General features: G+C 53.2%; 1 protein-coding gene across 1 annotated transcript in view; it reads right to left on the reverse strand.

Moving 5' to 3' along the window:
- The window catches only part of si:ch73-103b11.2 (plectin), a 31,514-nt gene extending 3,866 nt beyond the window's left edge, over nucleotides 1–27,648 (reverse strand). Inside the window, 19 exon segments of the mRNA XM_062560163.1 lie at nucleotides 434–4,072; nucleotides 4,813–4,929; nucleotides 5,014–5,677; nucleotides 6,684–6,722; nucleotides 6,868–6,977; nucleotides 8,182–8,270; nucleotides 8,353–8,400; nucleotides 8,403–8,424; nucleotides 8,546–8,602; nucleotides 9,382–9,498; nucleotides 9,627–9,768; nucleotides 10,732–11,323; nucleotides 11,417–11,621; nucleotides 13,399–13,483; nucleotides 13,958–14,109; nucleotides 23,847–23,912; nucleotides 25,085–25,162; nucleotides 26,805–26,931; nucleotides 27,106–27,648. Coding sequence (XP_062416147.1) covers nucleotides 434–4,072; nucleotides 4,813–4,929; nucleotides 5,014–5,677; nucleotides 6,684–6,722; nucleotides 6,868–6,977; nucleotides 8,182–8,270; nucleotides 8,353–8,400; nucleotides 8,403–8,424; nucleotides 8,546–8,602; nucleotides 9,382–9,498; nucleotides 9,627–9,768; nucleotides 10,732–11,323; nucleotides 11,417–11,621; nucleotides 13,399–13,483; nucleotides 13,958–14,109; nucleotides 23,847–23,912; nucleotides 25,085–25,162; nucleotides 26,805–26,931; nucleotides 27,106–27,152 — 6,396 coding nt within the window. The 5' untranslated portion in view covers nucleotides 27,153–27,648.
- Between the last annotated feature and the right edge of the window lie 263 nt (nucleotides 27,649–27,911).

The raw sequence follows: 27,911 nt of genomic DNA on the forward strand, positions 1-27,911 counted from the left end.
AATTTAGAGCCTATAATCCTACTTGTGAAAACAGATTCAGTGCAGCATCTAGTAATAGTTCACAAGGCTACATGCAAAATTAGTGATAGAAGCCATGCAAGCATTTTATGGTAGAGAGAAATTACAATTGTGCAGCTCTCATTCTATTGTTGAACGTGGAAAATGGTCTGTTTGTATGGTCTTTCTTGCCAATCCATCAACTAGATACTAGACTATTTTACAAGAACATGTTATATCTATATATGTATGTGTGCATGTAATCTAGGTTGCAAGTTTCATGAATTAACAAATAACAACTTAGAATCACACCATTTCCCTACAACCGCTCTACACATCGGCAGATGGTTTAACAAAAGCAACTCTTGGTTAAGCTATTGTGCTACTCATCTAGTACTCAAAAATATCACTAAAGTAAAAATGAAAGAGCAAAAACCTTAAGACTTTCAAAGTCTCTCTGGTATTTCTCTCTCAGGCTGGCCGCATCTCCTTCGAGGTGCTTGTTCTCCAGTTCGTCCCTCATGGTGCTCATCTGAGCCTCCAGTTCCTGGACGCGGTCCTTCAGGAACAACATGGAGTCCAACTCTGCGTCCCCCTGCTCCTCCTCTTCCATCGGCGTAGCGGCCTCCTCCTTCTCCTTCCCCGGGTGCTTTTGGGCACGTTCAATGCTCTCCGCGTACCGCGAATTCAACTTTTCGATCTCCTGCTCGTGGATCCGCTGGAGCTCACGGATGCGCCGCTCAAACCGCTCCTCCAGTTCCCTGGCGTGGCCCTCGTGCCGCTCCTCCATGGCGCCCATGTCCAGCAGCAGGACCTCGAGCTTGCGCTGGCTGCCCGAGGTGGCCTCCATGAGGGCCAGCTGGGTGGAGGCGCGGCCCTCCTCCGCTCGGCTCAGCTCCTGCGCGTGCACCTGCCGGAGCTCCTCGGCCTCCTTCTTGAAGCGCTCTTCCAGGAGCGCCATTTGCTTCTGCTGCTGCGAGAGCTGGTTCACGCGCTTGCTGATCTCGCTCCTCAACGCGCGGTTCTCCTTCTGCAGCGCCGACGCCGCCCGCGCAAAGTCCTGCCGCTCGTCCTCCAGGGACGCCTCGTACCGCTCCTGGACGGCGGCGACGCTGCCGGCGTGCCGCTGGACGAGGGCGCCCATGTCGCGGCCGGTCTGCCGGCACCGGTCCAGGTCCTGCTCGTGCAGCGCCCGCAGCCTGCACGCCACGTACGCCACCTGGGCCTGGACCAGGGCGTCGCGCATGCACAGGGAGGCGGCGGCGAAAGGACGCGAGGCCTGCCGGCCCAGAGCGGCGCGGATCACTTGGTGCAGGCCCGGGTGGTCGCCCCCCCGTCGGATCTGCTGGGCGCACGTGCGGAGGACGGCGGCGTGCCTCCGCAGCTCGGCGGCCAGCTGCTCGTGGGCGTCCTGCGGCGGTCGGATCGACTCGGCGCCGCGGGTCGCCGTTTCGGCCGCCAAGTGCCGGTCGACGATTTCCTCGGCCAGGCCTCGGGCTTCCTCCGTTTCCAGCTGCTCCGCGTAGGGGGCGAGTTCGGGGGGGGTGACGCCTGCCAGTTTCTGCCTACTGAACCCAAATTCATTTTGGATTTCTTTGATTACATTTAACAAATCAGGCCTTTGGGAAGCCTCAATAATGGCCTTCAGGGCCTCGTCCCTGTGATGCAGGTTATCAAGGGCCAGGGTCAACTCCCTTTTTAGTAGTTTTAATTTATCCTCGTAGCAAAGTTTAAGGTTGTGAATAGAGTAGGCTAGCTCTGCTTTAACGATGGTGTTAAAGATAACGGCAGCGTCTAAGTCTACGTCAGCGGAAACATCGTCCGTCTGAGCCTCTTCCGAGTCGTTACAGGTGGAACTCTCCGACAGCAACTTTCTGGTCAAGGCGTCGGCATAAACTACGGCCGAGCAACCTGCGTCGCCCCTTTTGATGTCCTCTACGTCCTCCCGCATATCAGCAAGAGAATGCGAGACGTCGGACTTCGAGCTCTGCATCAACGAAGCCATCTTGTCCAGGACGACCGCCTCGAAGGACAGCGTTTTGGCGAAGACCTGCAGAGCTTCCCCATCGAGAGCCTCGGGGCTTTGATCCCGGCGCTCAGAGGGGGATCGCTGTTCCCACGCCGCGTGCCCTCGCCGCATGTGCAGCGACGCGCTCAGCAGGTCGCTCTCGACCTCCGACAACGAGTGCAGCCGCGAATCGGCGGTGTCGCTGTCGCCGCCGCCGCCGCCGAGAATGGCCCTGACCTTCTCCCTGCTGTTCTCCAAGCACAGCAGGGCGTTGGCGTACTGCTCGTTGGCAGCGCCGCTCTGCGTCGCGCTCTCGCGCCCCGACTCCCCCTCGGGGTCGGGCTCGGAAGCGCCCCCCTCGGCCCGCACGCGTCCCTGCTCTCCCAGATGCTGCGTGAGGTCTCTCAGCTTATTCTCGGTGGCGAGCAGTTTAGCCTCCAGGGAATGTATGATGGAGATGAACTTCTCTGGGTCACTGCTCTGACACGAGGTGGTTTCAGAGCACATCGGACCTTCGGTTACGTCCTGGTGGACCTTTTGCGCCGCGTCGGCCGATGCGCCGCTCAAATGGCTGGCGTCCAGGCCCTCGAGGTTCATGTATTTCTGGCCCTGAATACTGGAAAAACGGATCCTCGGCCTCTTGGCTTGAGACTCCTTATCGTCTGCGAAGTCATCCGCCGTTGACGCGTCGTCAAAGGGAAGTGAGCGCTCTCCGTTTGCTGACAAGGAGGCCGACGTTTTAAGCCTCGACTTCTTGCTCTGCTCCGGGATCGGCGGCTTTTCCGCGCGCAGGTCGGCGTATCCCAGCTGCAGGGCGCCGAGATGCTGCTCCAGCTCTGCTATGCGGTCCTTTGCGACCACGAGCTTGGCTTTCAGGTCTTTTTCAGCACCACAGGGCTCAAGCTTCTCCGAGACACCTGGACCCATTTGACAGAGGAGCTCCTCCTTCGCTTGCAGCCGGTGTTCCGTTTCCTCCAAGCTGCTGCCGAGTGCGGCCATTTTAACGAGAGCCTCTGTCAAGTCCTCTTCCTTGCGCTGCACCAGCCTCTCGTACATCTCCTTGGTCTGACGGATCTCCTCCTCCTTTTCCCCAAGGACCTGGCTTATTTTCTGAAACTCTTGCGTGGCCCTCTCATACGAGTGCTCCAGGGTGTAGTAGTCGGCCTCCTCCGTCTCCAGGCGGCCGCGGAGCTTATTGACCTCTCGGTCCGCCTCCGCGATCTGGTTGAGAAGCTCCTGGCAGCGGCAGGTCAGGTGGCCTCTCTCTTCCTCCAGCCTGCGCGTGCTCTCCCTCAGCGACTCCACCGCGTCGGCCTTCTGGGCCAGCTCCTCTCGCAGTTTGAGCACCTCCTTCCCCCCGGAGGCCTGCCTCCCCCGCAGCAGGGCCTCCGCCTGCTGCTCGGCCTCCGACAGCCGGCCCTGCGTCTCTTTCTGCAGCGCTTCGGCCTCGGCCAATCGCCTGCACAGATTCTGCCGCTCGCTTTCGTGACTCTCGCGCATGCCGTGCTGCTCCCGCCTCAGGCGCTCCTCTTTCAGCGCGTGACCCTCCTCGGTGGCACTCAGCCGGGCGGTCACCTCCTGCAGCCTCTCCTGCAGCCGCTGGACCTCTCTGGCGTGGTCCCGCTGCAGGGCCTGCTGGTGCTCCAGCTGCCGCAGGGCCTGGTTCCTCTCCAGGAGGCTGGCCTCCACGTCGCGGAGCCTGTCTTCGCTGTCCTTCAGCTGGGCTCGCAGGGTGGCCTCGCCGCGGCCGTGCTCCTCCTCCTGCTCCCTGGAGCGCCTCTGCTCCAGCTTGAGCTCGTTGCGCATTCTGGCCACGGCCTGTTCGCTGGCCAAGATTTCCGCCATTGCGGAAGCCAGCTTGGACTGCAGCGCCTGGATGCCGGCCTCGTGGTGGCCGACGGCGTCCTGGGCTTCCGTGTAGCTTCTCTTCAGCGTTCGGATTTGCTGCTGCGCGAGGTCCTGCTTGTGCTTCTGTGTCTCCAGCTCGCCCTGCAGGTCTTGATTAAGACTGTGCAGGCATTGCCACGGCACTCTGTGCGTCGAGGAGGGGGGAGGCGGCGTTGCGTTCTTGAAAAAGATTGACGAGACAGTTTCGTTAATGATATCATCTCACTTCCCCCCCCGACCGTGTACGGAGAACCACATCTCGGGCTCAACCAGGGAAAAACGTTTCCCCCCCCCCCCCCGTTTTCTTGATATCAAATCGCTCTTTTTCTACAAGCTTCCACTGTGCTTTTTCAAAGGTGACTTGGAAAGAAAAAAAAAACGAAGAAAAAAAAAACGGTGGTACACTAATATAGGGATTAAATAAAAGAAAACAGACAAACATTTACACGATGGTGACATTCTGTCTCCGTGATAAGTGGTGTAACTGCACAATGCAAAACAAACCAGTTGGTGAAGAGGATGCCATTTGGAAACAGCAAAAAGCAGTAATCAGGCTGGGAAAGGACACACAGACGAGGCACAAATGAGAGAAAAAGCACAGCGCAAGGTTTCTCAATCAAAGTTTCTTACCTCAAGCAAATTAGATCAAAACAATTATCGTCCCAGGAGATGTGAAACTCCGTAAACACAGTTAGTGACAAATCATGCCAAGAACACCACAACCATGCACATTGGTTTCAGAGAATAAGCACCCACACCGGTTAGTAGAATTTTTACATGATCCATCATAAGCAGGTAGACTGTCTAACAAAGTACAAGCTACACATGTAAACTTATTTCTTGTTGGATAGATATTTGTGTGCGTATCGTCGATAGTAAAAGGCACACTAATCCTGCAGGATGCGTGGGGAGCGCAGTACCTGCAGCACGTAGCCATCTCTGGCACTGAGTTCCTTCCCCAGAGCATCTTCCAACTGCTCTTTTAACACATTGTTTTGCTTCTGCAGTCTGTCCAGCTCCTGCTGCTTCTGTCCCAACTGAACAAAAGGAAAGACAGAGAAGAGGCCGTGAACAAACGGAAGAGGGACGCTCGGGCGCCACGGGGGTGGGGGTAAACGCACCTCTTTGTCCAGCAGGGCGGCGAGCTCGTGCGCCGGCAGTCGGTCCGAGTCCCCCGGCGCCGTGTTGATCGGCACTTGCTTCTCTTCCCTCAGCGGCGTTCTCTCCACCTGATGCCACCGCTGCTCGATCTCCTCTCGGACCACCGAGGTGCCGTCGTCCCGCTCGTCCTCACCGGCGCGGCGGTCCACCTCCATCCCGCCGGGCTCCCGGACCCCCCGCAGCGGCGGCGCCGGGGACCCGGTGACGGTGACGCCGTTCGGCTTGTGGGTCGCCCTCTCGGTTTCCGCGCCCGGCGCCCGCCGGCCTCCCGCGGAGGAGGTCGGGAGGGAGGAGGTGGAGATCGGGGAGGAGGCCAATGACGAGGCAGAGGAGGACGGAGAGCAGCAGGAGGAGGCCGGGGAGAAGGACGAGCTGAGGTCGACGGCGTCCGCCCGGCCCTTCGGGGGCTCTTCGCTCCGCTCCGCTTTGAACTCGGTCCAGTCGAAAGTCTTGGAGCGTCCCTCGTGCCGGCGCTCGCGCACGCGGCTCTTCCGGGGCTCGGAGGACGGGGGGGAGCCGCTCCTGCCCGACTCGGGGGCCCCCGGACCGGGGCTCGGCTCGCTGGCGGCCTGGGGACACGGCTCCAACGTCACGTGGGCCAACGCCTTCTCGTCGGCGAGGGACCTGAGTGGACAAAAAGAGGGACGCGTGAGACGATTTTTGACGGAACGCCGCGAGGACACATTGACAATACTGGGACAGGCTTTGCTGGACGAACAACACGGCCTTGGTTTTTTGCCGTGGAGCGACACCATCACATTGTTGCGCTGAAAGCATCAGTCAAAGCACCAACATGCTCACACGTAACAACGCGCCGGCGAGCTCAGGCCAGGGGACCGCGGCGATCTGAGGATGCTGAGAGATGCTTTTACACCCAGTTACAGCCGTGTTAAAGCTATTTGTATACAGCAGTAGCTTAACGTAAAGAATGTGAACGATTGGCCGTTGAGGGGCAGAGTATTATAAAAAAAGAGACCTGACGGGATAATCTATTTTTACCACGTGTGTGTGTGTGTGTGTGTGTGTGTGTGTGTGTGTGTGTGTGTGTGTGTGTGTGTCAGGGGATACGAGTAAGGGGGAAACGAGAAGGAACAGAGCTCAGGAATGAGAAAGAGGGATCCGTCTCCGAGGCGCTTTGCAGAAATACCAAAAATATCACACACGCCCCCTCCTCGGGGGGGGGGGGACGCGTTGGCCGAGCGTGTGTGTGTGTGTGTGTGTGTGTACACACAGTGTCACCATGTGATGACACATCCGAGAGTTAACACTTGTGGCTCAGCTCCTGTCGCCGTTTGTGCTGCAGTTGGGATTTTCTTGTTCTGCGATCACTTCCCAAAGTGACTGGACGACCACACGAACACGAGCAATGAATCAAGTCCCCTCTGCTGGTGATCTGCAGGCGGCTGGTTGTCCCAGTGTGTTGATGGGACTGCGGTGTGTGTGTGTGTGTGTGTGTGTGTGTGTGTGTTCTCCACAATAGCACAACTGACAGGGAGACGTAACTCAAACACACGACACAGGCAGGGACAACAAGGGGGCCGACATCGCTGAGCCATTACATCACCGATCAGGGGTGAGAGGTGAGGGGGGGGGGGGGGGGGGGGATTTCAACACACACGAGCACTCCAACCTGGGCTTCAGAACGGAAAGTTTCAGAGAGACGTTTTTCCTGGAAGCAGGTGGTAAATACCGGGCGAGGGAGGCAGAGAAAAGAAGGAAAGAGAGGGTGAGGAGATGAATTCAAGTGAAATAAGTGAGAAAAGCCGCCGTCATATCTGCTGGGGGATTTAGTGTCAATCCTCTTCGGGGATTACCGGGTGACATCTGGAGCGGTGGCGGGTCGCACGTTCTTCATGATGGCTTGGATCCAGTTGCGACGGATTCCGGAGGTCATGGCCGACAGGGTGCACGCTTCCTCTTTACACTGGAAACAGAAAGGAAAATGCTACCAACTCTACTAATGCCACATATTCAAAAGCATGCCTCTTTGTTTCAATAAAGCAGATGAATGATAGAAGACAAACATCCTTGGCCTCACTCTGTTTTGCTATTAGCAGATGATGTTTGCATTTTATGTGCAATACATTCAGCCTGACTGTGTATTAAAAATATTAAATAGTATGCTAAGTGTGATTTGCTAGATGTTGTGCTTTCCTTCCACACAAAGAAATAATAAACTGCAGAATCTTCCAATTGTCTCCTTAAAGATCCAGTGCAGCAGACCCTGCAGTGCTCTACTTTGTGTGGTTGGGTGTGAGAACATCACTTCGCACACCACTGATCCTGATCCATTACATCTAACATCATCTTCTAATTCTGTATAAGCAGTTTACAATTACACCAAGTGGAGACCCGTCTTTTTAATGCCTCAGACTCCCCTTAAACAGAGGTAACCCTACACTAGAGGCCTAATGACACACATAAATCAGGTTTTACAACACACATATATATATATATATATATATATATATATATAGACGTAGACGTAATGGGACATAGGCTACCGTGCACTCTAATCCACTGCTTTGCCTGCATGACACAGCCCCTTCCAGTCTGACCATGCAGCCCAGGGACATTAATACTGGAGTTATTCATTTCTCGACACCAAAGCCGCGTTGTTCTCAGCCAAAGAGACAACGATCCCCTCGACTTCTCTATTTCCGGCATCCTCTGGAGAAATGAGCAAGGTCAACTTTGTTGCTAATAGGTCTAAATTATTATTGTCCAACGAAAGCATTCGGTCACAGGATTCTCTCCGGCATCCATAGAACTTCTCCAATGTCCTGCAAATACACGCATGTGTGTGTGTTTTGGACACATGGTTTCAGAGAGACAGGGGGGGGGGGTCTGCAGCAGATTTAGACCGCCGTGATCCATCAGCCCCCCCCCCCCCCCCCCCCCCCCCCCCCCCACCCCCCCCCCCCCGCGGGGAGGACGACAAGTCAAAAGACATCCGTCATTACAGACGATTCTTTCAGAAAGACAAACATGAAAACATGATACCTGGAGATGCACCACATGGCGTCAAGGCTGTTTATAGACGGTCAGCAGACAGCAGAGCTCCAGTGTGATGACAGTGAGCTTCTTCCTCACAGGTGATTCCATCACACTGAACTGTTAACACTCACCAGGATTTGGAAGCCGTAGTTCCTCTGGACGGGGAACTCCTTGACATCGTAACACGTGGAGAGGTCAATCTCGCCATCCAGTTCTGAGCCTATAAAAAATAAATGTCCGTTTTAACTGTCTCGTCGTTTCAATTTTACAGTTAAAACAACAGAGTCTCATGAAGACAATGCTTACCTCCTCGGCTATTGAGTCCTTGTAGTACCTCAAACTGTGATCGTCAGGACAAACCAGTGTTTCTTCCACTGAAGGCGTAACAAACAGAAATAAACTATTGATTGCATTTCACTGGGCTTCAATAACTGTGATATAATTGTATTCCGTGTGAACAGATGCCCTTCAGTCCCACCGATGAAAGTTATTTACCATTCCATCGTCGTACAGCTTCGTCATCCATCCTTTTTTGAAGTTCAACAGATCCGGCTGCAATTAAGACAGATTAGCGTGATGTGACTGAATGGAATTAGTTTAAAAATCCAGCCGCCACTTAGAAGTGACTTCCGGTTTTTAAACATCAAGCACATTAAACTAAAAACAAGGCAGAAACACATTTATTTGGAGCTACATTAGAAATTGTCATCATCATCTTGCCGCGTCAATATTGACACCAACCGCAGCGCTGCAGCCTTTGTTCACGTTCACGTCGGCCCAATGAGCAGAAGTGAAAACACTCGGCTGCAGGACCTTCCCCGTGAAACACAAACTGCTCGCTGTCTGTTTATAGACCCCCCCCCCCCAGAGTCACTGGTTCATCCGAAACCTGCCTCCCGCTCCCTCGACAGTACCTTGTTGCCGTTGAGCTTCACCAGGTGTGGCGTCAGCGCGGCGTGGCAGAGGGTCATTCTGACGGCTACCTGCCTCCACTCTGCGTGGTGACTATCGGCTCCTCTGGCCCCCCGGGCGCACTCGCGCCGCTTCTACGCCGGCTATTTATAAGCAGCAGCAGCGAGGCGGGAAGGGGTACGTGCATAAATGTGTGCGTGTGTGTGTGTGTGTGAGGCGGGGGGCGGGGTTACTGGCAGCTGCAGCTCGCCCACAGAGACCAAAACACACGCTGACTGGACCCCCCCCCCCCCCCCCACCTACAGCACCGAGCTGATCTCTGCTGCTCCGTCCTGGAAGTGCTTCATTGAACCCAATTGGCAGTTGTTGTTTTTTTAAAGGGGGGGGTGTGGGTCAGGGATCACACCGTCTGTACCCACCGTCATTGCCGACTCGGTGACTCTGCGATCCAGCGACTTGGCTCTTCTCAAATAAGCGTAGGTGCAGCCGGACACGTCAGGGCCCGAGCGATCCTTCCCTGCATCCAGCGAGATCTCCTTCAAACACAAAATGACTCAGTTGGAGCGAGACGTAATCCCCCCCCCCCCCCCCGATTGCTGTCGTATGACGTTGAGGGAGCGGTTTCTGGTGGTTCACGCCGGTATCAGCAAAGAGAACGACTCACGTGCTTGTTAGCCAGGTAGCGCCGCTCGCTGCGTCCTTGTCTCTGGGTCGCGGGGGTGTTGGCGGGGGCCTCGTTGGAGGCACCGGTGTCCATTCGCTCCGCAGGCTGACCCTCCTCGAACCGCCCGATGATCTGAGAGCGCCTGACGGGCAGAGCGGGGGGGGGGGGGGAAGAGATCCGTTTTAGACGAGTTCTCGTGCACGTTGTGTTCCACGTGACATAAAAGGCACGTGGAACACCTATTTGAACATTTCAATCATTCTTTAAAAAAAAAAAAAAATCATTTTTAAGCAATAACAAAAAAATTAATCGAAATGCAGCACATGAATATTCAATATTATGACAGGAAAAGCAATCAAAAACAAAGCATGTTTTGAAAGTAAATTTGAGTCAAAATCAATTTCCCTTATTGATACAAGCATTTCAAATGTAATGTGAAAGGTGTAAAAGTTATATCCCCAAAGAGAACAATCCAGAGATACATCAAAGAATAAAAAGAAGGCGTTACATAATGAGAGATTAAACTTCAGAAGAAAAGGACAATGAGGATGGTGGATTAAACAATTGAACATTGAAGTAGCGACAAGGAAAAGATCCAACTGTAAACCCAGCATCAGTACCAACCACCGATCCACAGCAGAAGACACAGTATATGCATCAAATCAAGGGTTTATGAAACCGTGTCTCTGTGCGTGGTCTCCATGGCAGCGCAGAGATGACATGACAGAAATCAGCATTCAGAGAGGAGGGGGGGTGGGGGGGGGGCGGAGCGGAGGGAGGAAGCTCTGATCAGGAGCCCCTGGAAAAGATTGAAATGACAAAACAAACTAAAGCAGCAGCAGGTAGAGATCAGTAGATTTCGACAGTACGACATGCGTTTTAATCCTCACATTACTGATGACTAAGCACTGGCAGCTACAGGGGGGGGGGGGGGGGGGCAGCGAGGCGCAGGAAGGACAGCGGCCACACGGAGGTGCCAGGAAAACTAAAAACTAACACATCTGAACCTCGGCGCCGAGCGGCTCATTGGATCGTTATCGATGGCGTTTAGGCGAGCGCGCCCCGTGAGGGAGGGGGGGGGGGGTGCGCGCACAGAACCGCTCACCTGCGCTCCTCCCCAAACAGCCGGGCCACCTCCTGGCGGCCGGGGCTCCGGGTCCTGGCCCGCAGCTCCTGGCGCTTCCTGTCCGAGCGGAAGGCCTCGCGGTGGCTGAGCCGGCGAGCCCGCGGCACGTCGGACAGAGCCGCGTACTCCGAGCCCGGCCGGCCCCCTCGGCCTCCTCCTCCTCCCCTACCACCACCACCACCACCACCACCTCCACCAACAACACCACCACCACCGCCTCCACCACCGCCGCCTCCACCACCGCGCGGCGGCCCGCTGGGTTCGGAATCCAGCGAGCTCTGCGAGGAGCTGATGGTGGAGCAGCTGGGGGAAAGCAGTGCACCTGGAGGAGGGAAAGGATCCTGGGAGGGTCGGTAAGGGGAAGCTCGGGAGTCGGACTCGCAGATGTACCTGGGACTGAGTGCTCCCAAGGAGGAGGAGGAGGAGGAGGAGGAGGAGGAAGACGCCGCCGAGGACGGGGGCAGATGCTGGGGCGGCGGGTGCTGCGGGGGAGGTTCCGACTTGGCCTTCTCCAGGGAGAAGTAACCACTCTCCACTCGCGCCTTGCGCCCGGTGCTCACGGCGCCGCCGTCTGCAGCGAGGACAACAAACGCTTTACATGGCAAACCTGTCAAAAATGAACGGCTCGCGTTTTGACCAACCGCGGCGAGGCCTTTCGCGTTACCGTCTCGAGTGGCGGCGGCGGCGTCCGGCTGGCCGTGGCTCAGCTGGCTGATGCAGGAGGCGCTGCGGCTGCAGGGGATGGCCGCCCTGCTCCAGCGGTGCTCCTCCTGCCACAGGGAGGAGCGGCCCGCGGGCACGCGCTCGGCGAGGCACGGGAGGCCCCCCCCGGCGCCGCTGGTCACCGTCACCTTGGCCGGGCCGGGCTCCTGGGGGCGGGTTGGGGTCGGAGGGGACGGGGGAAGGGCACAGTGGGAGGTGAGGTCACACAGAGACTACGAGAAGGAACACGAGAAGGAGAAAGGTTGAAGAAGAATGAAGTCGTGGGAAAACGGCTTTTTCTAAAATCACAACCGTTTTTACCGCAATAGTTTTTTTTGCTCTTTTTTGTCTGTTAAATTTATTATTGTGAGCAAGACAGAGAAAAGCACAATGTCCTCAGTGGTGTGAGGACACGTTCTGTTAAGAGATAAAGAGGCTGTCTGCAAAAGAGAAAGAGACTGACAGCCAGACATAGAACACAGTGCATTTCTGATGAACTAATTATTATTATTATGGATCGCTGATAAAAAATGTAAATGTCCATTTTGCAACAGAAAAAAAAAAACTTATCGCAGTAAAATTAGGGTTGTACCAAATGTCATTGTTTTATCTTTGTATGCCTGTCCTCATATTTCATGACATCGCAACCTTTAAAAAAAAAAAACACAAACCCGGGATCATAGTCCTTAATTTGAATGAAATAAGCCATTGTGGCCAGTTTCTTGTTTTTGAACAAACATGGATTGAAGGAGGAGGATAACGCTTTGTGAAATTTGGAAATGATAACCTCAACCCTTTTTCAATAATTGTTGACTTTTGGACGTGACAAAGCTCACGACTTATTGGAGGTGGAAACATTTCCACTAAAACCACCGCTGGAATCGGACACATTCGAATGTTGATTTCAAAGACCAAAATGATCAATTTCAATTTAAAAACAGCCCCGGCCTCCACGTGTTGGTGGGTAATCAGCCTTTGTGTTCATCAGAGGAGAAAGATTTCCAAAGCAAAGCCTCCCCCCCCCCCCCAAACAAACCCTCAGCCACATGTAATCACCAGAAACCAGCTGTTGTGCTGAGAAAAAATAAAAATCAATCATATCGGAGTGCAGAAAGGAAAAGGATTGTTCACTTTATTCACCCGTCACCTTGATTGAGTTGGATTATTATAACAATAATTTATTTGGGAATTTCAAAACCACTGAAGGTGGAGAAGGAGAACAACGGTTTGGCCGAGCTGAACTCACTGGGTGTCCGTTCATGTCTTTAGTGGAAAAACACTGGTTTGTGTTTTCTCCACCCTGTAAATCACAAGAAAACCTCGATGTCAACGCGGACTACGTAGTGCTGATTTATAAATCAACACAGATGAAGCCATCGAACTCTCACGGATTCATACTTCATGTACTGGTTGAACTGGTTTTTCATTTAAGCCAAATTCTTGAGACATGTAAAGCACCATGAAAACGCTTCAGAATCTCAATAGGAAACAAACCTTTAACTTCTTTTCTTTCAGTTACAACACAAACACTTTGTATATTTTCTAATGAACGTCGGGCGCCACCCAGAAGACAAACACGTCTCCAGCAAATTCAGCCTGAACTGAACTTGATGGCGTTTCCAACCCAAAACAACCAAAGAGGCCGCGAGACGTAGAATCTGACCCTCACGCACTATTACCCAGAATTATTGCTGCTTAGTCTGGACTGTTGATGGACGTCATGGAACGTGCGTTTTCCTCGCAAGCATCTGAAAGGAAGTCCCGCCCTAAAAACAGGACTGCTGTTTAAGGCGGACACCAGGAACTCAAGTAAGAGGTGAGGTGGTTGGTGGAAGAAGCTGCGTCACAGTGGGCGAGCTGTACGTTGCTGTTGCAACGTGTGTGTGTGTGTGTGTGTGTGTGTGTGTGTGTGTGTGTGCTGCAAAGCCCTTTGCCGCGCTTTACCTGCTGAGTGGGTGCATCAACCTTGCGTTTCTTCTTCTGGTTCTGCTTGTTGGTCCTGGGGTACACGGTCAGAGCCTCCTGCCACCTGCCAACAGCAAAACACTCACGTTGGTTTGTGTGGGGGGGGAAAGTGAATGCAGCTTGTGGAAACCTTTTAGTGGATCGATACACAAAGACAAAGACTCATAAAAGAATCTTGGTCGCTGCCTCGGAAAGCGGCACGCGGGGGCCAGATGATGGGTGAGTGGGAGGTGTTCAGTGACGGAGCGGGAAGCATAACGGAGTGTAGGTGTTGTGAGTCACAGTAACCTAAGAATAGCCATGGTATGTATTCCGCAGCCAGGGAGGGAGAGAGGAGGGGGGGAGGAGGGGTATAAGCCAACAGAGGCGCAGGGGGGGAACGGTTTTGGGGGGGGGGGGGGGGGGGGGGGGGGTCAAGAATGTGCACCGTCACTGCTGTGTGGATTTGTGAAAAGGCACAAAGGAGACAGCAGAGGGCACAACTTCTCCTCCCCGTGCCAAGTGTCTCCTTGTTCCCTTCCCACTCGGCACGTCTCACCCGTTGATGATTTCTTTGCACTCGGCCCGTATGAAGTGCTCGTTGTCGGCGGTCAGGAGGCAGAGCGAGTTCTTCTGGCCGGTCCGGGCCTCTCCGTCGACGACGTCGGAGCACTGGTTCATGTTGATGGTGCCCTGCGGCAGCGTGCTGGGCTGCAGGGGGACACGACGGACACACACACACACACACACATACACACACAGTGTTAAGTTAGCAGACGTGCCCACGTCTCACTCTCCGTGGGTCTTCTCACCCAATCCCCCCCCCCTCCCGGGCATCGTTCTCCTGCCAAGCCTGGCGGACCACGCACTCTGATGTAATCACAGTCTGTGCACAAGAAAATGTTCTGGTTGGGGTTCCCACGTGATGTTTTTGTTTCATGCGATGTGTATCGCGGAATTTAAAAGAGAATAATTACATAATTGCATCATATGTGGAGGGGCCCAAGCCCAAGCCCATGATCAGAACAGAACTAACGCTGCACATTTAGCAGATAGAGAAAAAAACGACTTTACTTTATTATTCACATTGCATTTCGCCCAGATCCACACGGCCACTTTGCTTACGGGCCTCGACAGAAAGAGCCAGAAAGGACCTCTGAAAAAAAAAAAGGTCCTGATGAACAGCGCGAGTTCACCGAGCGGTTTCCAGTTCAATCCGTCTGACGGCGGAGCCCCCGGGCCGCCGCCGCCGCCGCGGACGCCCCGACCCGTCGCCAGCAACGAGTAACGCGGCCTGCAAGCGCTGCGCTGTGCACAAAGGGCGCGGGTTTATGTAAGCGTGCGGCGGCTTTGTGTGCGGGCACGGCTCGTTTACAAAGAACGGAAGGTATGCTCGCTCAACTCGAACTGAACCACGGCGAGAATAATCTCCTCACACGGCGCTTCACTCAAAAGCGCTTTGTGAGTCATGCAGCGTTTTGAAGTTTCGCCTTGCTTTGTGCGGAGGCATTGATAGATGGGACAGCGCTTGGACCGACTTTGTGGTCGACCTCCGAGCGACCCCCTCGTGTTAACTGAAGGCGTTTATGTTTAAAGTAGACTGGTGCTGCATGACTAAGCACGCTGGTCATCCCGTCTGTTGACTTAATAAAAGTAACCGTTTGTGCAGCACAACCCTCGAGTATCAGCAACCGAAGACCTGGATGTGGACAAAGTCGGTAGTTTTGAAACCCCAGAGGGCTCTTGACACAACGAGGTGAGGGAGGGCGGGGGGCGGGGGGGGGCAACAGCAGGGCTCGACAGACCAACGGACAGCTGGGCGAGGGTCTCGGCCCGCTTGAGGCCGCGCTGAGAGGCCGGCGACAGCTTGACCTGAGGGCCCCGTCACCCACAGACGTGGGCGGTTGGGGACAGAGAGGGTGACAAGAGGGAGGGGGGGGGGGGGGGCGGAGAGGTGGTGGTCAAGGAGAACAGCAGTGCAGCAGCAGAAAGAGAAGAGAAGAGAAGAAGAAGAAGGAGCGGGGGGGGGGGGGGGGGGGCTTTGAGGCCATCTGTCTGAGTAAACAAATGTGGAGTAAACCACACATGTGGGCCTGCCCTTGAGCTGGAGTCAGAGGAGGATAAACAGCAAAATATTTCAAATTCTGGGAACAGTTGTACGAGCAGCTTAAGCCCCCCCCCCCCCCTCGCTTTATAATCACACCATCAGATCCTCTAGGACACTGAAAATGAATCGGACCGCTCTGAACGTGTGATTATTTGAGCGCTTACATAAAAGCAGGCGGCTGTGAACAGGCTGCAGTATAAAAAAGCAGCACTTCTCCCCCCCCCCCTCAGCAGCGTCAGCTGAGCACCTATACTACGCCCCCCCCCACCCCACCCGGACCCCTTGAACCCACACCTCTCCCGTCAACTAGCTTGGACCGGGTCCCCTTCTGCCCGGGGGCCACAATGGGCCCTTTGTGCACGTGGGCTCGAGTCCCTCGACCCTCAAACCAGGAAACGAGCGAGAGACAAGAGGCCCGAACAAAGTGGGCTTTTGTGATCCCCAGAATGGAAACGGTGAAACCAGCATAAACTTATTGCGGCGTCTGAATATGAATGGTGGGGAGGGGGGAGTGGGGGGGGCGGCACGGCGTCTCGAGCGGAGATGCAGACAAATCCTTTTAGGAGGTTTAGTTACTCCAGGTCTGATTGCGTTGACAGGAAGATATTTATAGGGAAATATATAAAATTATCCTGGAGAAAAAGAAGCAGCTAAATTAGAACTTCAACCGAAACATGCATCAAATACTCAGGCAAGTTTTCTGATTAATTGGAAATACTTAAAACACCTAAAAACTCCGAATTAAAAATGAGCAAATCGGATCTCTCCCAATGCAACTGAAGGGAATATTTTCCCAGTCGGGCTCCACTGCGCCGTGTATTATTCCTCCGTCTTGTGCACGGCGTCCAGATGGCGCGTGTCATTGCGACGGCGTTCATTAGGAGCCGACGCCGCGCTTAGAGGGCGGTGAGTAGCGTGCCGCGGCGCTCGTCGTCTGCTGCCCGCTCCGCAGACATCCCGCTCCCATGACACAGGGGGAGAAATATGTGCTTCTTTTGGCAGCTGGCCGGTGATCTACTCTCAATTTTGGTCGAAAGGCGAATTCTCCTCCTCTGCCATCAGCATTTTTGGGGTTTGACGGACTCGCTTCTAGTGATGGAAAGTAAAAGTGAGGGGGGAGCGTCATTAAAAAGAAAATGACATTTGCCTTGTTTCCTTAATAATGTGGTATCAGCAGTTGAAATCCTCAACGTGTTTTGCTCAAGGGCCACGGTAGTTATAAACACCTGGAAGTCGATCAGAAACAGCTGTTATTTGGCATCAGGTGCCAACTGTCTGACGTTGGTTGTGACAAATAAAAAGAAAAAAAAGCTGGATCAGGATGCATCGCTCTTCTCTCCCCGACGCGTCAGGGCAGGATCTTCAGGTTAGTCACCCTGCACCCACAGCCGAGGACATGGGAACCCGGAGGAGGAGGAGGAGGAGGGGGGGGGGCGAGGATCTGGCACGGCCCCCCCCCTGACTCATCCACATGGCGGGGGAATCGGGTCCAACATCCTCCGCTCGTTACCGCCGATAACAGCAGTCCTTCGAATGGACGTTTCCCGTGGCAACGCGAGGCAACAGAGGGAAACACAAACCCTGGGTAGCAGCGAAGGCCTTCTGCTAAAAAACGGGGGGGGGGTGGGGGGCTCTATCAAACATCTCTGCCTCTCCTCCCCAGGTCCACAATAATTACACAAACGCAGATATACATTGCAATCAGGCACGGGAACTACAGCTGACATGTTGGTCACGGGCAAGAGTACAATCATCACAGTTCACGAGTCCCCACGGCCCCATCATTACCCCCCCCCTCCGCCCCCCCCAGATACCACAACATGTGGTATTTACCCTACAGCCCCACTTATAATACTGACCCTAAACCTCGCCTGTACTTTGGATAAACACACGGTGGGTATCTGACATCTCTGTTGCCGTGGGAGGGGGGGGGGGGGGGGGCGTGCTCAGAGGGGAAAGAGATCCACGCGGCGTGTTGGTAGCGGGTATTTCAGGGAGCGGCGTGGGCGGGTAGCGGCGCTGGCGGAGGCCCCCGCGGGCAGGCGAGTGGGTGGTTTAACGTTTAATGCCGGGTTACGAGGCAAAACGACGAGGAGGAGGAGGAGGAGGAGGAAGAGGAGGAAGAGGAAGAGCCTTTTACTCCTGCTAGTGCGGCAGGATTCTTTTCACAAAGGGCCACGATCGGTCAATCAGATGCACCAGAGATAAATGGAGCAGTGATTCAAAGCGTGTGGGCGCAAAGTGAACCAAGAACCGATCTGCACTGCATTATTTCCTCATTCCGCTGCATACAAGCGCTGCGAAGCGAAGGTTTGTTCATTCTGTCCGCGTAACATGCATCATTTTAACGAATGAATAACTGTAAAAACGCACAAAGCTGGCGCTGTGAAATGCGTCGGTGGTGACGGAGTAGAAGTGGCATTAGTGAGTGTGTGGTTTTACACGTGGAGCTTAACGTTTCTCTTCCTTTGCCATCCGGCTCCATCCAACAGGGTCAAGCTGCTCCTGTGTTCTCACTCTACTAATCGGTACGTCTTTTACCCTCCACCTTTAGTCAGTGCTAACTGTGGCTGAGCGGGATTCCAAATTCACTGAAGGTGTCGGTTTCTGCATGATGTACGTGATAGCACGCCTCCCAAAAGAATGACTGTGTTCAAGGCTTTAAGGGCTTTTTTACAAAGCAATAGTTGCTTGATTGAACTAAAATGGACAAGCTGCTTATTGTAAAACAGGTTCTCTCAACACTGAGGCAACTTGTAGATAATTCGTCTCAATCAATGACGTGATGTGAAACACTGAGCCGCATATTGGTGGAACACCAGTGGGCCACGGAGCGTGTCGTATGAATTGATGACACATTTCGGGTCCAAACGGAACACTGTCCATGAATTCCACTCATCTTTTTAAACTCTTCCTCGGACAATAATCGGTAAAAAATAGAGAAGCTGTACAATGGACGTTTTTTTTTTATCTCCAACACACTGAATACAGAACCATCATCTACTTCCAGAGCAGTAAATCCTTTGAGTTGCAGATCTACAATCTGTTTTTTTTTTTTAACAGCAGTTCGGTCACAGTTTGCCCTGAAAACAGCAGCGTCTGGATTCCCGAGATGAAGCGACTCCCGTTAGATGCAGGTTGTAATGTGAAAAGTCCCCATGAAAACGACTCTAATCAACAAAAAAGGAGCAGGTTTGTGCAGCTTAGAGGTCTACCATGTGTGAAGAAATGACGCAGAAGTGCAGTCGGGCTCAACCAGAACCCCCTCCAGATGGAAACAAGTCTCTCATTTCACATCCATGGTATAAGAAGAAGTATTTCATGTGGACATATGCAAAAAGAAGATTGAGTTTGCATGAAATAATTAAATGCAAATCTACAAATACACCAATACTAATTAAATAGGATTATATTATATATTTTTGCATTCTACATTGGGGAACTACTGCATCAAATCAAAGAAATCATTAGAATCTGTGATTCGATCCATTTACGAATTAAAAAGAAAATCTTTGGATTGATTAAAAATAATCCTTCCAAACTCAAACACAAGGTTGCACTTTCCTTCCCCCCCCAAAACGCTGTAGTCTGCAAAGCACCTGACTGACAGGTGGTTGGATTGGCCGGTCGCCCAAACTAAGGTCAAAGGTCATCCAATGCTCCTGTTGTGGCGCGGCGAGACATTTAACTGCGGCCGCAGCTACTGCGCGCCTCAGACACCTGGACTTCATTTAACGCTGCCGCCGTGCACGTTATCGACCCAATAAACACACACACACACACACACACACACACACACAGCTGTGACACAGAGTGGGACAAATGCAATTTAATAACACATGTGACCGCTGATTACTGGTCGGTGCCAGTTGTGTGCGAATTCGCGTTAGCAGCGTTCTCCCTTTTTCTGTTGCCTCAGCGTCCTCCGACCCAGAGGACAGGGGCCGTCTCCACTAAAGCTCAAAGTGTTGAGCTGTCATTAATAAAACAAATCAACCAACGTGATTCATTTCCGATGCGGGGGATTCACGCCTCATTAATGATGTGGTCCGACTTGCCCCATTTTGACTATACATTTCCAGGTCAATAGACGTCAATGAATTCGGTCCCATTAGCACTTCCTGCTTGCTCAAACAAAACAAAAAAAGGGGGTGGGGGGGGGGCTTGTCCTCCTCTCTGTGTGCGTTGGACAGCACATACTGGGGAACAATGTTTTGTTTTATTGACTGTAATTTGAATCTAATACGTCATTTGGGAGCCATTATTTTTAGACTCATTAGGTCTCTTGGCCCGAGGAACAACTTCACACACAACAAACGTGGAACGGGTAACGGGGGGGGGGGGGGTCAGCCGGAGTTCATCAAACATTAAACCAATACGTACGTTAAGAGTGAGGCGTTTGATGTCCAGAGAGCCGACTCGGCCTCGAGCAGATTAGATTCTGAAGCCCGGTAACGCCAAAAAGTGAAAGATTCTCTGCTTTAGGAGGGGGGGGGGGGGATACGGATGCACAACGTCTAAGCAGACTACCAAATCGCTTCTGGCCGGATCTCGCTGCGGTTACGTTTGCTGAATCAGTGTCAGGTCAATCATCTCCCACGACTCCTCCACTCGGATCCGGTGGGCAGGCTGAGGTCGAGCCCGGTTGCCGTAACGTTATTTTTTGTGTATCACTACACAACTCGCTATGAATGAACAAATATTGAACTGTGCATATTAACCATACATTTCCTGTGTAGTCATCTTTACTAGAATGGTTGGACAACCTAGAGACAGGTATTGTTTGTGCTGTGTCGAAACCTAATGAAAGCTGTAAAATAATAACCCTGAGGCTCACTGGGCTGCACCGAGACGGCAAATACTTCATTGCATCTGTTACTTCACAATAAAATCCCCTATATAGCTAGCAGGGGCCGCAGTGAGGTAATAAATACTACTGCCTTCCAGCCCCCGGACCCGTCTAACACATGGTTTCGTTTATTTGCATATAAAGTATTCAACAGCGGCGCTCGGCTCTCGCACCCAGCTTCTGCTTGTTGGCCGCGCTGCCTTCCCGGTGGTGGCTAAAACCTGGAAAGAAGAAGAAGAAAAAAAAAAAAAAACACACACCCTCATTGTGGTCAGCCCACTGCGGCCGACCGCTCGGGATAAAAACATTCCCCATTTCTGTATCCGAAAAGCACAACAAGGGAATGCCCCTGAATAAAACTGGAGGACTGAGTGGCAGCTACAGTGTTGTGCAGCCTGCTGATTACATGCCGTATGAATGGCCGTTCCCATGGTTTAGTGGCTTTGTGCAATGGGAACAGTGACCCCACTGTAATCCACGGCTGTTTACATTCCAGCAGATCAGTTCCTACTGGAGCCACGGGGAAGGAAGGGCAGGGGTTAAAAGGAGGCTCTCACGCACCCGTATCTCTGCAAAACCAACACACGCCTCACTCGGGACCCGCACTTTGTAAACAACGAAACGCCGCGGGCGGCCCCACGCCGTCTTATCGACCGAAACCCTTTTCCCCTCTTAATCACCCGCTTCTCCCGCTCTCCAGTCGTCAATCCTACACCATCCTTCCACCCGTCAAACGTGTGACCTGCAAGTGCGAAGTATTCCCAATTTGACGGGGCAGGAGGGTCGGCCTCCGCTTCAGAGGCCCCGCCCACTCACCCATTCCCTAGAAAGCCTAAGTAACAAAAGCTGGTTATTGGTTAAAAATAGCCCCACATGTGGCGTTTCTGGAGGGCTTCTGCGTCTGTCTGCACGTTCAAAGCAGTTGAGGGCCAAAACTCGGGATTCAGGAGAGAGGAAAATAGTGTACCTCAGGTTACAGGAATGCACCAGTGTGGGAAAAAGAGGGAAGTTTGTCAAAACTCTGGAGTTGTTGGACTGTGCTGCTGGGGGGGATGGGGGGGGGGAATGGGGGGCAGGGGTCCACCACTGTCACAATATCCAGTAAACACCGGAAATTAAGTTCAGATCAAATGAGAATGACTTCAACGGGTGGAATTTGGTGAGAGACTTGGACCAGCGAGGGACGCGTTTGTGGTGCAGACGGTCGGTCACCTGATGCCCAGTGAGTCACCGAGGCCGCGGTCAGCGGAAGGGTCAGAGAACAAACATGTCATCCAGAGGTCATGTGTATTACAGCGTGGGCGTTAAAGTGGCTTCGTTGAGCCGGAGAGTTCCTTCACTTCACCTTTTTCTTTCCCAGGACCTTCAAAACAACGATTAAAACGCCACTTTCTCTCAGCGGCGTCAGGTCCGAGGGCTTCTCAACCCTCGCGACACCTGTTCCTGACAAAGAGTCTACAGTCAAACACCCCTCCAGGTCCAGGTGCATCCACCCCCCCTCCCCCCCCTCCCTCCCCAATGCTGTGTCAGAGGTTTCCTTTCTGCACCTGAACCTTCTGGCGAAAGGGCTCGCTCGCCATGCGGCCCGAGACACCCAGAGTGTTCTCTGTCCTTTGTCCCCTTCAGCGAGGACAGAGACAGCCAGAGTGTTCTCTGTCCTTTGTCCCCTTCAGCGAGGACAGAGACAGCCAGAGCTAAAAAAAAAAAAAGAAAAAGAAAAAACTCCCGCGTTACACGCGCTGCTCACTGGACAAAAGGGACAAAAACACGTTGCCTTGGCAACGGTCTCCCTGAAATAACTGCGTCGGCTCTCGCAGGAAAAAGAAGAAAGAAACCCAGCTGGTAGATTCAGCGCGCGGTGGAGACTGAATCCACATGCAGTCACCTCAATCCACAGCTAACGAGATGCACGAGAACACAGAACATGTCCACGGGCTTCTGAGAGGATCCACCACTCAAACGCATGACCCTCGATGGCCAACATCTCTCCTTCCAATGAGAACCCACTTTCTCTTTATTTCTCCCCTTTTTACCACGTAAACGGCTCCTCAAAGCCCCGAAGCGACTTTTCTCGTGACGCCTCCCGGGCCTCTGCTCACCCATTCCCCCCCCCCCCCCCCACCTCTCCCAGAGTGCCACATCCTGCAGGTCGGGACCGCGCTCCATCTGGGTTTGGTTAGAGGCGAGAGAATTCAGAGTCATAAAAGCAGGGCCCGGGAGGGGAGCGGAGGGGCACCTCCTCGTCCGCGACCCGCGCCGGGCGGGGGCTCCCGGGCGGGGGGGGGGGGGGGGGGGCTCTGATGTGGGCTGCAGCCGTCGTGTCATTAGACAACATTTGGACTGAACTGCTTCCTGCATTCAGCGCACTGAAGCTTTTTCGGCCGCATGTTTATCAGGCTGCGCACTCGAAATCCATACCGACAAATGACCCACTTCCCAGGAGGTAAAGAACTCAATGCAGAATGTTCCAATGGTGACCAAGACGAGATCACTTTAAAAAACAACAAAAAGGTGAACATCTTACGCTGCCACTCGGATTCAGTCCGAACACCCGGACAAACCGTTGCAGCCGTGTGTCGACGCTAAAGCGACATTCTAATGAGTTTGGTGCGAGGGTTTGTGTTTAGCGTCACTTGATATTTCCAAGCTGCAGAAAAAAACGTCGCTCTCCCTTTTGATCCTTTGTTCAGAGCGGAGATGAAGAGATGAAGAGTGACATCCCGAAGAGCACAATGGCTGCAAAGGAGCACATCCTCCGCTTTCCTTCGTCTATTCCACTCAAAAACACACTGGATGGAGTTCGCCGTTCAGGCCAAACCTTGTTTTTTCTCTCACAAAAGTTTGTTTTGATATAAAGTATGAACATTAGTAGCGGGTTTCCATAGAGGGGGGGGAGAAACCTTCACAGCGCCGGCTGCTTGTGTTACATAATCATCTCTCCTCTGCCACAGAATCCACATTCGGTACGAAAAGGGTCAACAAGCAACAACGCTGCAAAGTGCTGCTTCCACCACTTTTTCAAAGCTCGTCCACGTTTAGAAACTGCTGCTTCGGGTCGATCGATGTTCAGCAAACACGAACTACGGCGTTCAAACAAGTGACCCACAAACGCACACCAGCTCCAAAAAGGAAGACCACGCCGTCGACCTTTTTGAACAGCAGAATTGCTGACAGATATTCAACAGCTGATTAGTTTTCATTATTGAGTGTTTTTTTTTCAAGGAAATGTAAGCAGGACGTTACCATGGTGCTCAGTGAGTGTGTTAGTCGCACAAACCAAAAACACACACCGCTCACATCCTCGAGAACACACGTGCCGCCACTAGATCGCAGCGCGAAATTTAGCATCTCGAGTCCATACAAGTGTCTCAGAGTAAATTCATTCATTTTAGTTCAACTGAGAGAACGTGGCCTTCGTGTGGGTTCACTTTTTTTTTTTTTTTTTAAATGTATTTCATCACAGCAGCTACGAGGAGAAAAGCTTTCACTCACCATCTCGTCCAGAGCGTAGCGCAGCAGGCCGTGCTCGTACAGAACGAAGAACCTCCTCTGCCATTTCTGCGTGGAGAAGAGACACAAACAGAAGCGCTGACACGCCGACGCCACAGACACTATGAGCCCACGAGGGGGTCGCCTCAGACAGGAGAATTGGGTTTGGTATGCAGGGCCTTAAACAGTCCTATCTGGCCGAGTCATGGTGCCTTTCGCCGAGTGGCTGCTTCCTTAATGCCCCCGTTTTGTCTCAGGGTTAAATATCCTGGGCTCCGATTCCAACTGAGCCCGATCCATGAAATATTAAGAGGTGCTTTGTAAGCTTTAAAAAAAAAAAAAAGGGTGCTGGGGGGCGGGGGGGGGGGGGCACTGCGCTGGCACCCATTAAAGAGGTTGTGCATCTGTGGCTTACGGGGGTTACAGACCGGCACCCTGCCAGACGTAAGTGCTCCTACAACATGACTCATCCCATAAGTCAGCTCTTTTTTTTTGGTTTTCTCCCCCCCCCTCCCTCGTTTGTTTGCCGTCAGCACTTTAAAAAAAGAGCCACCGGTGATTACAGTGAAACGCGCATCACAACGGCCTGCTGCCGGTAGTCGAGTTGAAGGATCCTGAGGTGCCCCCCCCCCCAAAGAAGCCCATATGGAAGCCATCAGCGCAGCTGTGAGAACTGGGCCTTTTCCCCTCCTCCTCCTCCTCCTCCTCCTCTGTACTCCTCTTTGGGATGTATAATCTGGGAGCTGATAAAGCACGCTGTGCAGCGGAGCGAGTCTCCCATTACACGACGCCGGGGGAGCAGGACTCGTGAAATAAAGTCAATATTAGGCTCATTATTGCGGGAGTGTAAGACCTTCTTCTGATAGGAAGAAGAAGAAAAAAAAAGGCCCAAACCTCCCACAGGAAGCTGCAGGAGTCACAATAACCAGGCCTCCCGTTTGCTCAGATGTCACACGATGAAAACCAAAAATGAAGGAAGGAGGCCAGATCTCGACTCACTGGGCCCTCGGAGCTGCTAAACTTGAACGGTCTCACAGTCATAGCTGTCAGACACAAAGACAAACCAAAAAAAAAATCCCTTTTGGTGCGAGCAGAAGCTACAGGAAGAAAAAAACAAAAAAAAAAGACCACCCTTTGTTTTCATCAAGCGACAAAAGTCTATTAATAGGGAGTCAAAGAGACAGAGCTACGCTGTGCTCCCGACACAATGAAGTGGAAGTCAAAGCAAAGGAGACACTTACCCGAGATCTGTGGAGGGGGTTGTCAAAGTTTGTCCCCTCTGGAGCCAGCAGCAACCAGCCCCCGTATATAGGCTTGGCCTGGTGAAGGAAAAACACACATCAACATATGTTCACTTCAAATTGTGTCCCCCCCCCCCAACACCCAATATCGCACAGGACTGCAAGGACACACACACACACACAGTGCAGGGAGTGTGTGTGGTGTGTGTTGGTCGGGCCTCGTCCTGGCTGTGTCCCAGAGCAACACGCTAGCCTGGGAGGAGAAAAAAAGGGAAAGGAGAGGCAAACACACTGTATTTTCCCTTTGATCCTCTCAGTGGGTGGACTGGTGGGTGGAGGTTAGGGGTGGGGGAGGGGGAAGAGGGGTTGCAAAAGGCACACGTTAGCAAGAAAAACAGTGGATGAGAAACAGAAGCAGCACAGAGCCTGGGAGCTTTTTGATTTGCAATTCAAACTCAGACGCTGGGAAACGCCAGTTGGCCCTTTAATCGCTCGGGTGCCATCTTGAACTTTTGCCACACCAGTAAGTCAGCAACTCCCCCCCCCTCACCCAAAAAACGCCTTCTGCATAACGCACAGGAGCGCGTGTTTTTTTGCACTCGGCCCGACGTAACCCCCCCCCAACTGTGACCTGTGACATTGACCCGCGCTGTGAACACTGCCCGACAGCCCCGTCAGAGGACATGTTTGATAATGTGACTGCAGGCTGAAAGAAGTGTTGAGAGGGAATCCCACTAATACCGGGGACACCACCACCCCCCCCTCAACTCCCCCCCAGGAAGAACACTCGGGCCGAGTGTCCCGTCTTTCCTCACACGATCCGACAGCGGCACAAATGGCGAGTCCTCCTGGGAGACACGACCAGTCGAGATGAAAATGGGCCATTTTTTCTTACCCTTCAATGATTCTGTGGATAAACAAAGCCATTTGAGGCCTTCTTACCCCATAGGTGATACTGCACCAATGGGGCTCTACCCTTGGTGGAATGGAATCACCGTCCCATCACTAAGAGTCCAAGTGATGAAGAACCAGGCCGACCTGATACCACTGGTGTTAACCTTTCACTGGAGGGGGGGGTGGTCATCAAAGGATAAGGTCGATAGCCAGCGGGTCAGAAATTCCACAGAGCAAGAACAAATAACCACGAGACTATTTCCATCCCGACAGAGGAGGTGTCGGTCAGGACGGAGAGCAGCCCAGGCGCTGGAGGTGGGCGACTCTCAACCCTGGAGGAGCCATCGCCGCGGAGACACCATCCCGGTCCACCTCCCCCGGGGACAACGGGATTCGGGGAACACGGCTAATGGGACGTGGCGGGAGAAGAAGACGGGGACTAAAGAGGAAGTGCTGTGGGAGGGGGCCCAAAACAAAATAAAGGTTTCACAGACATAACCGTAACAAAAAGGGGGGGGGGGGACTCCACGAAAGCAGCGCGCCAACGGAGCCAGGTGGAGGCGCGTGGACGCATGAATTGAGGCCGATACGTGCCCTTGGGCCGGGACACAATTATGTCCAATTAGCCCAACCTTTGCCCTGAGACACAAACCGGTTCAAATGGGCACAAGCAACCGCGGACAAGTACACGCTCTTTCACTATCGCTTTGACAGTATTATGGGAGGAATGTGGATGACCTTTGGGTGGAGTATCCCATGTTTAAATTGTACGTGTGTGTGTGTGTGTGTGTGTGTGTGTGTGTGTGTGTGTGTGTGCGTGGTTCACCTGATTTAAGTCCTCGTCGTTCAGCAGGTGGGATTCTCTGGGCTTGAAGCAGTTCTGGCATTTGCTTTTGTTGAAAATGTTGGCTTGAAATTTCCGACATGGATTGTCTTTGAGTGACATGACGACGCTTGATGAGGCAAACAAAACAAAACAAAAAAGTTCTTTTTTTGGGCCAAAATGTTTCGGGTAAAAATCCAGATCAACGTCAACTTACAGCCAGTGAAACATCGCACGTTTCTACGGGAGAAGCGTCAAGTTCACCCGATAGGAAACAGTGGCTCGTTCACCTGTCCTCTGTTACCTGAGGCGGAGAATGTCCCCCCGTTCACTGTCCCCTATGATTGCCATCTCGTCCGGGTGTGGGGGTGTGGGGGGGGGAGAACGCCTCCCGCAGCCACCGCCGGCCTGCAAACTTTCCGTTTTCCCCACGAAGTTCTCCGGTGAGTTTCGCGCAACGGCGGGCGGACAGGTGCGCGCGCGCGCGCGAGCTCTTCTCCTTTAAAGACGCCCTGCGTCGCGGTGTCGACGCTTCACAGGTGACGTCCCGGGCCTGCGGCTCACAGCGAGGGTCCCGTCAGCCTCCATCGGGTGGGGGGGCGAGTCACCCGTCTCTCTCTCTCTCTCTCTGTCCTGTTTCCTCGCGAGTGACACCGCATTCATCGCCGTTAGGATCGACTTTCTAACGTCTCTCTCTCTCTCCGGTGGGGGGGGGGGGGCGATCACCGTTGTCAAACTTTAGAAAAGAGCGCCATCGACTCAGGCCGTCACGCCGCTGGAAGCCTCGCGTCGGGTTCCCGTCCTTCGTAGCACCATTTGCCCCCCCCCCCTCGTTGGCTCCGGTACGAAGTCTACGGGTGATGTGTTTTTTTTTTTTTTTTTTGCGTGGAAATCCTGCAAGCGGGGAGGAGCCGCTTCGGGAGAGAGAGAGTGTGGAGCAGTGAGTGACGGGCCGCCTCGGCCAATCACGCTCGGCAACAGCGGAGGGCCGTGTGTGCACTGACCAATAGGAAGTCTCCAAAATCTCCCGTGCGCTCGTTCATGCTAGGTGGGCTTTAAAGAGCCCATGATAACAAATAACAAGTTCTCTGTGCCACTGTGGTGTTATTA

The sequence above is a fragment of the Pungitius pungitius genome, chromosome 21 (genome assembly GCF_949316345.1).
Source record: "Pungitius pungitius chromosome 21, fPunPun2.1, whole genome shotgun sequence".
NCBI classification, from domain to species: domain Eukaryota; kingdom Metazoa; phylum Chordata; class Actinopteri; order Perciformes; family Gasterosteidae; genus Pungitius; species Pungitius pungitius.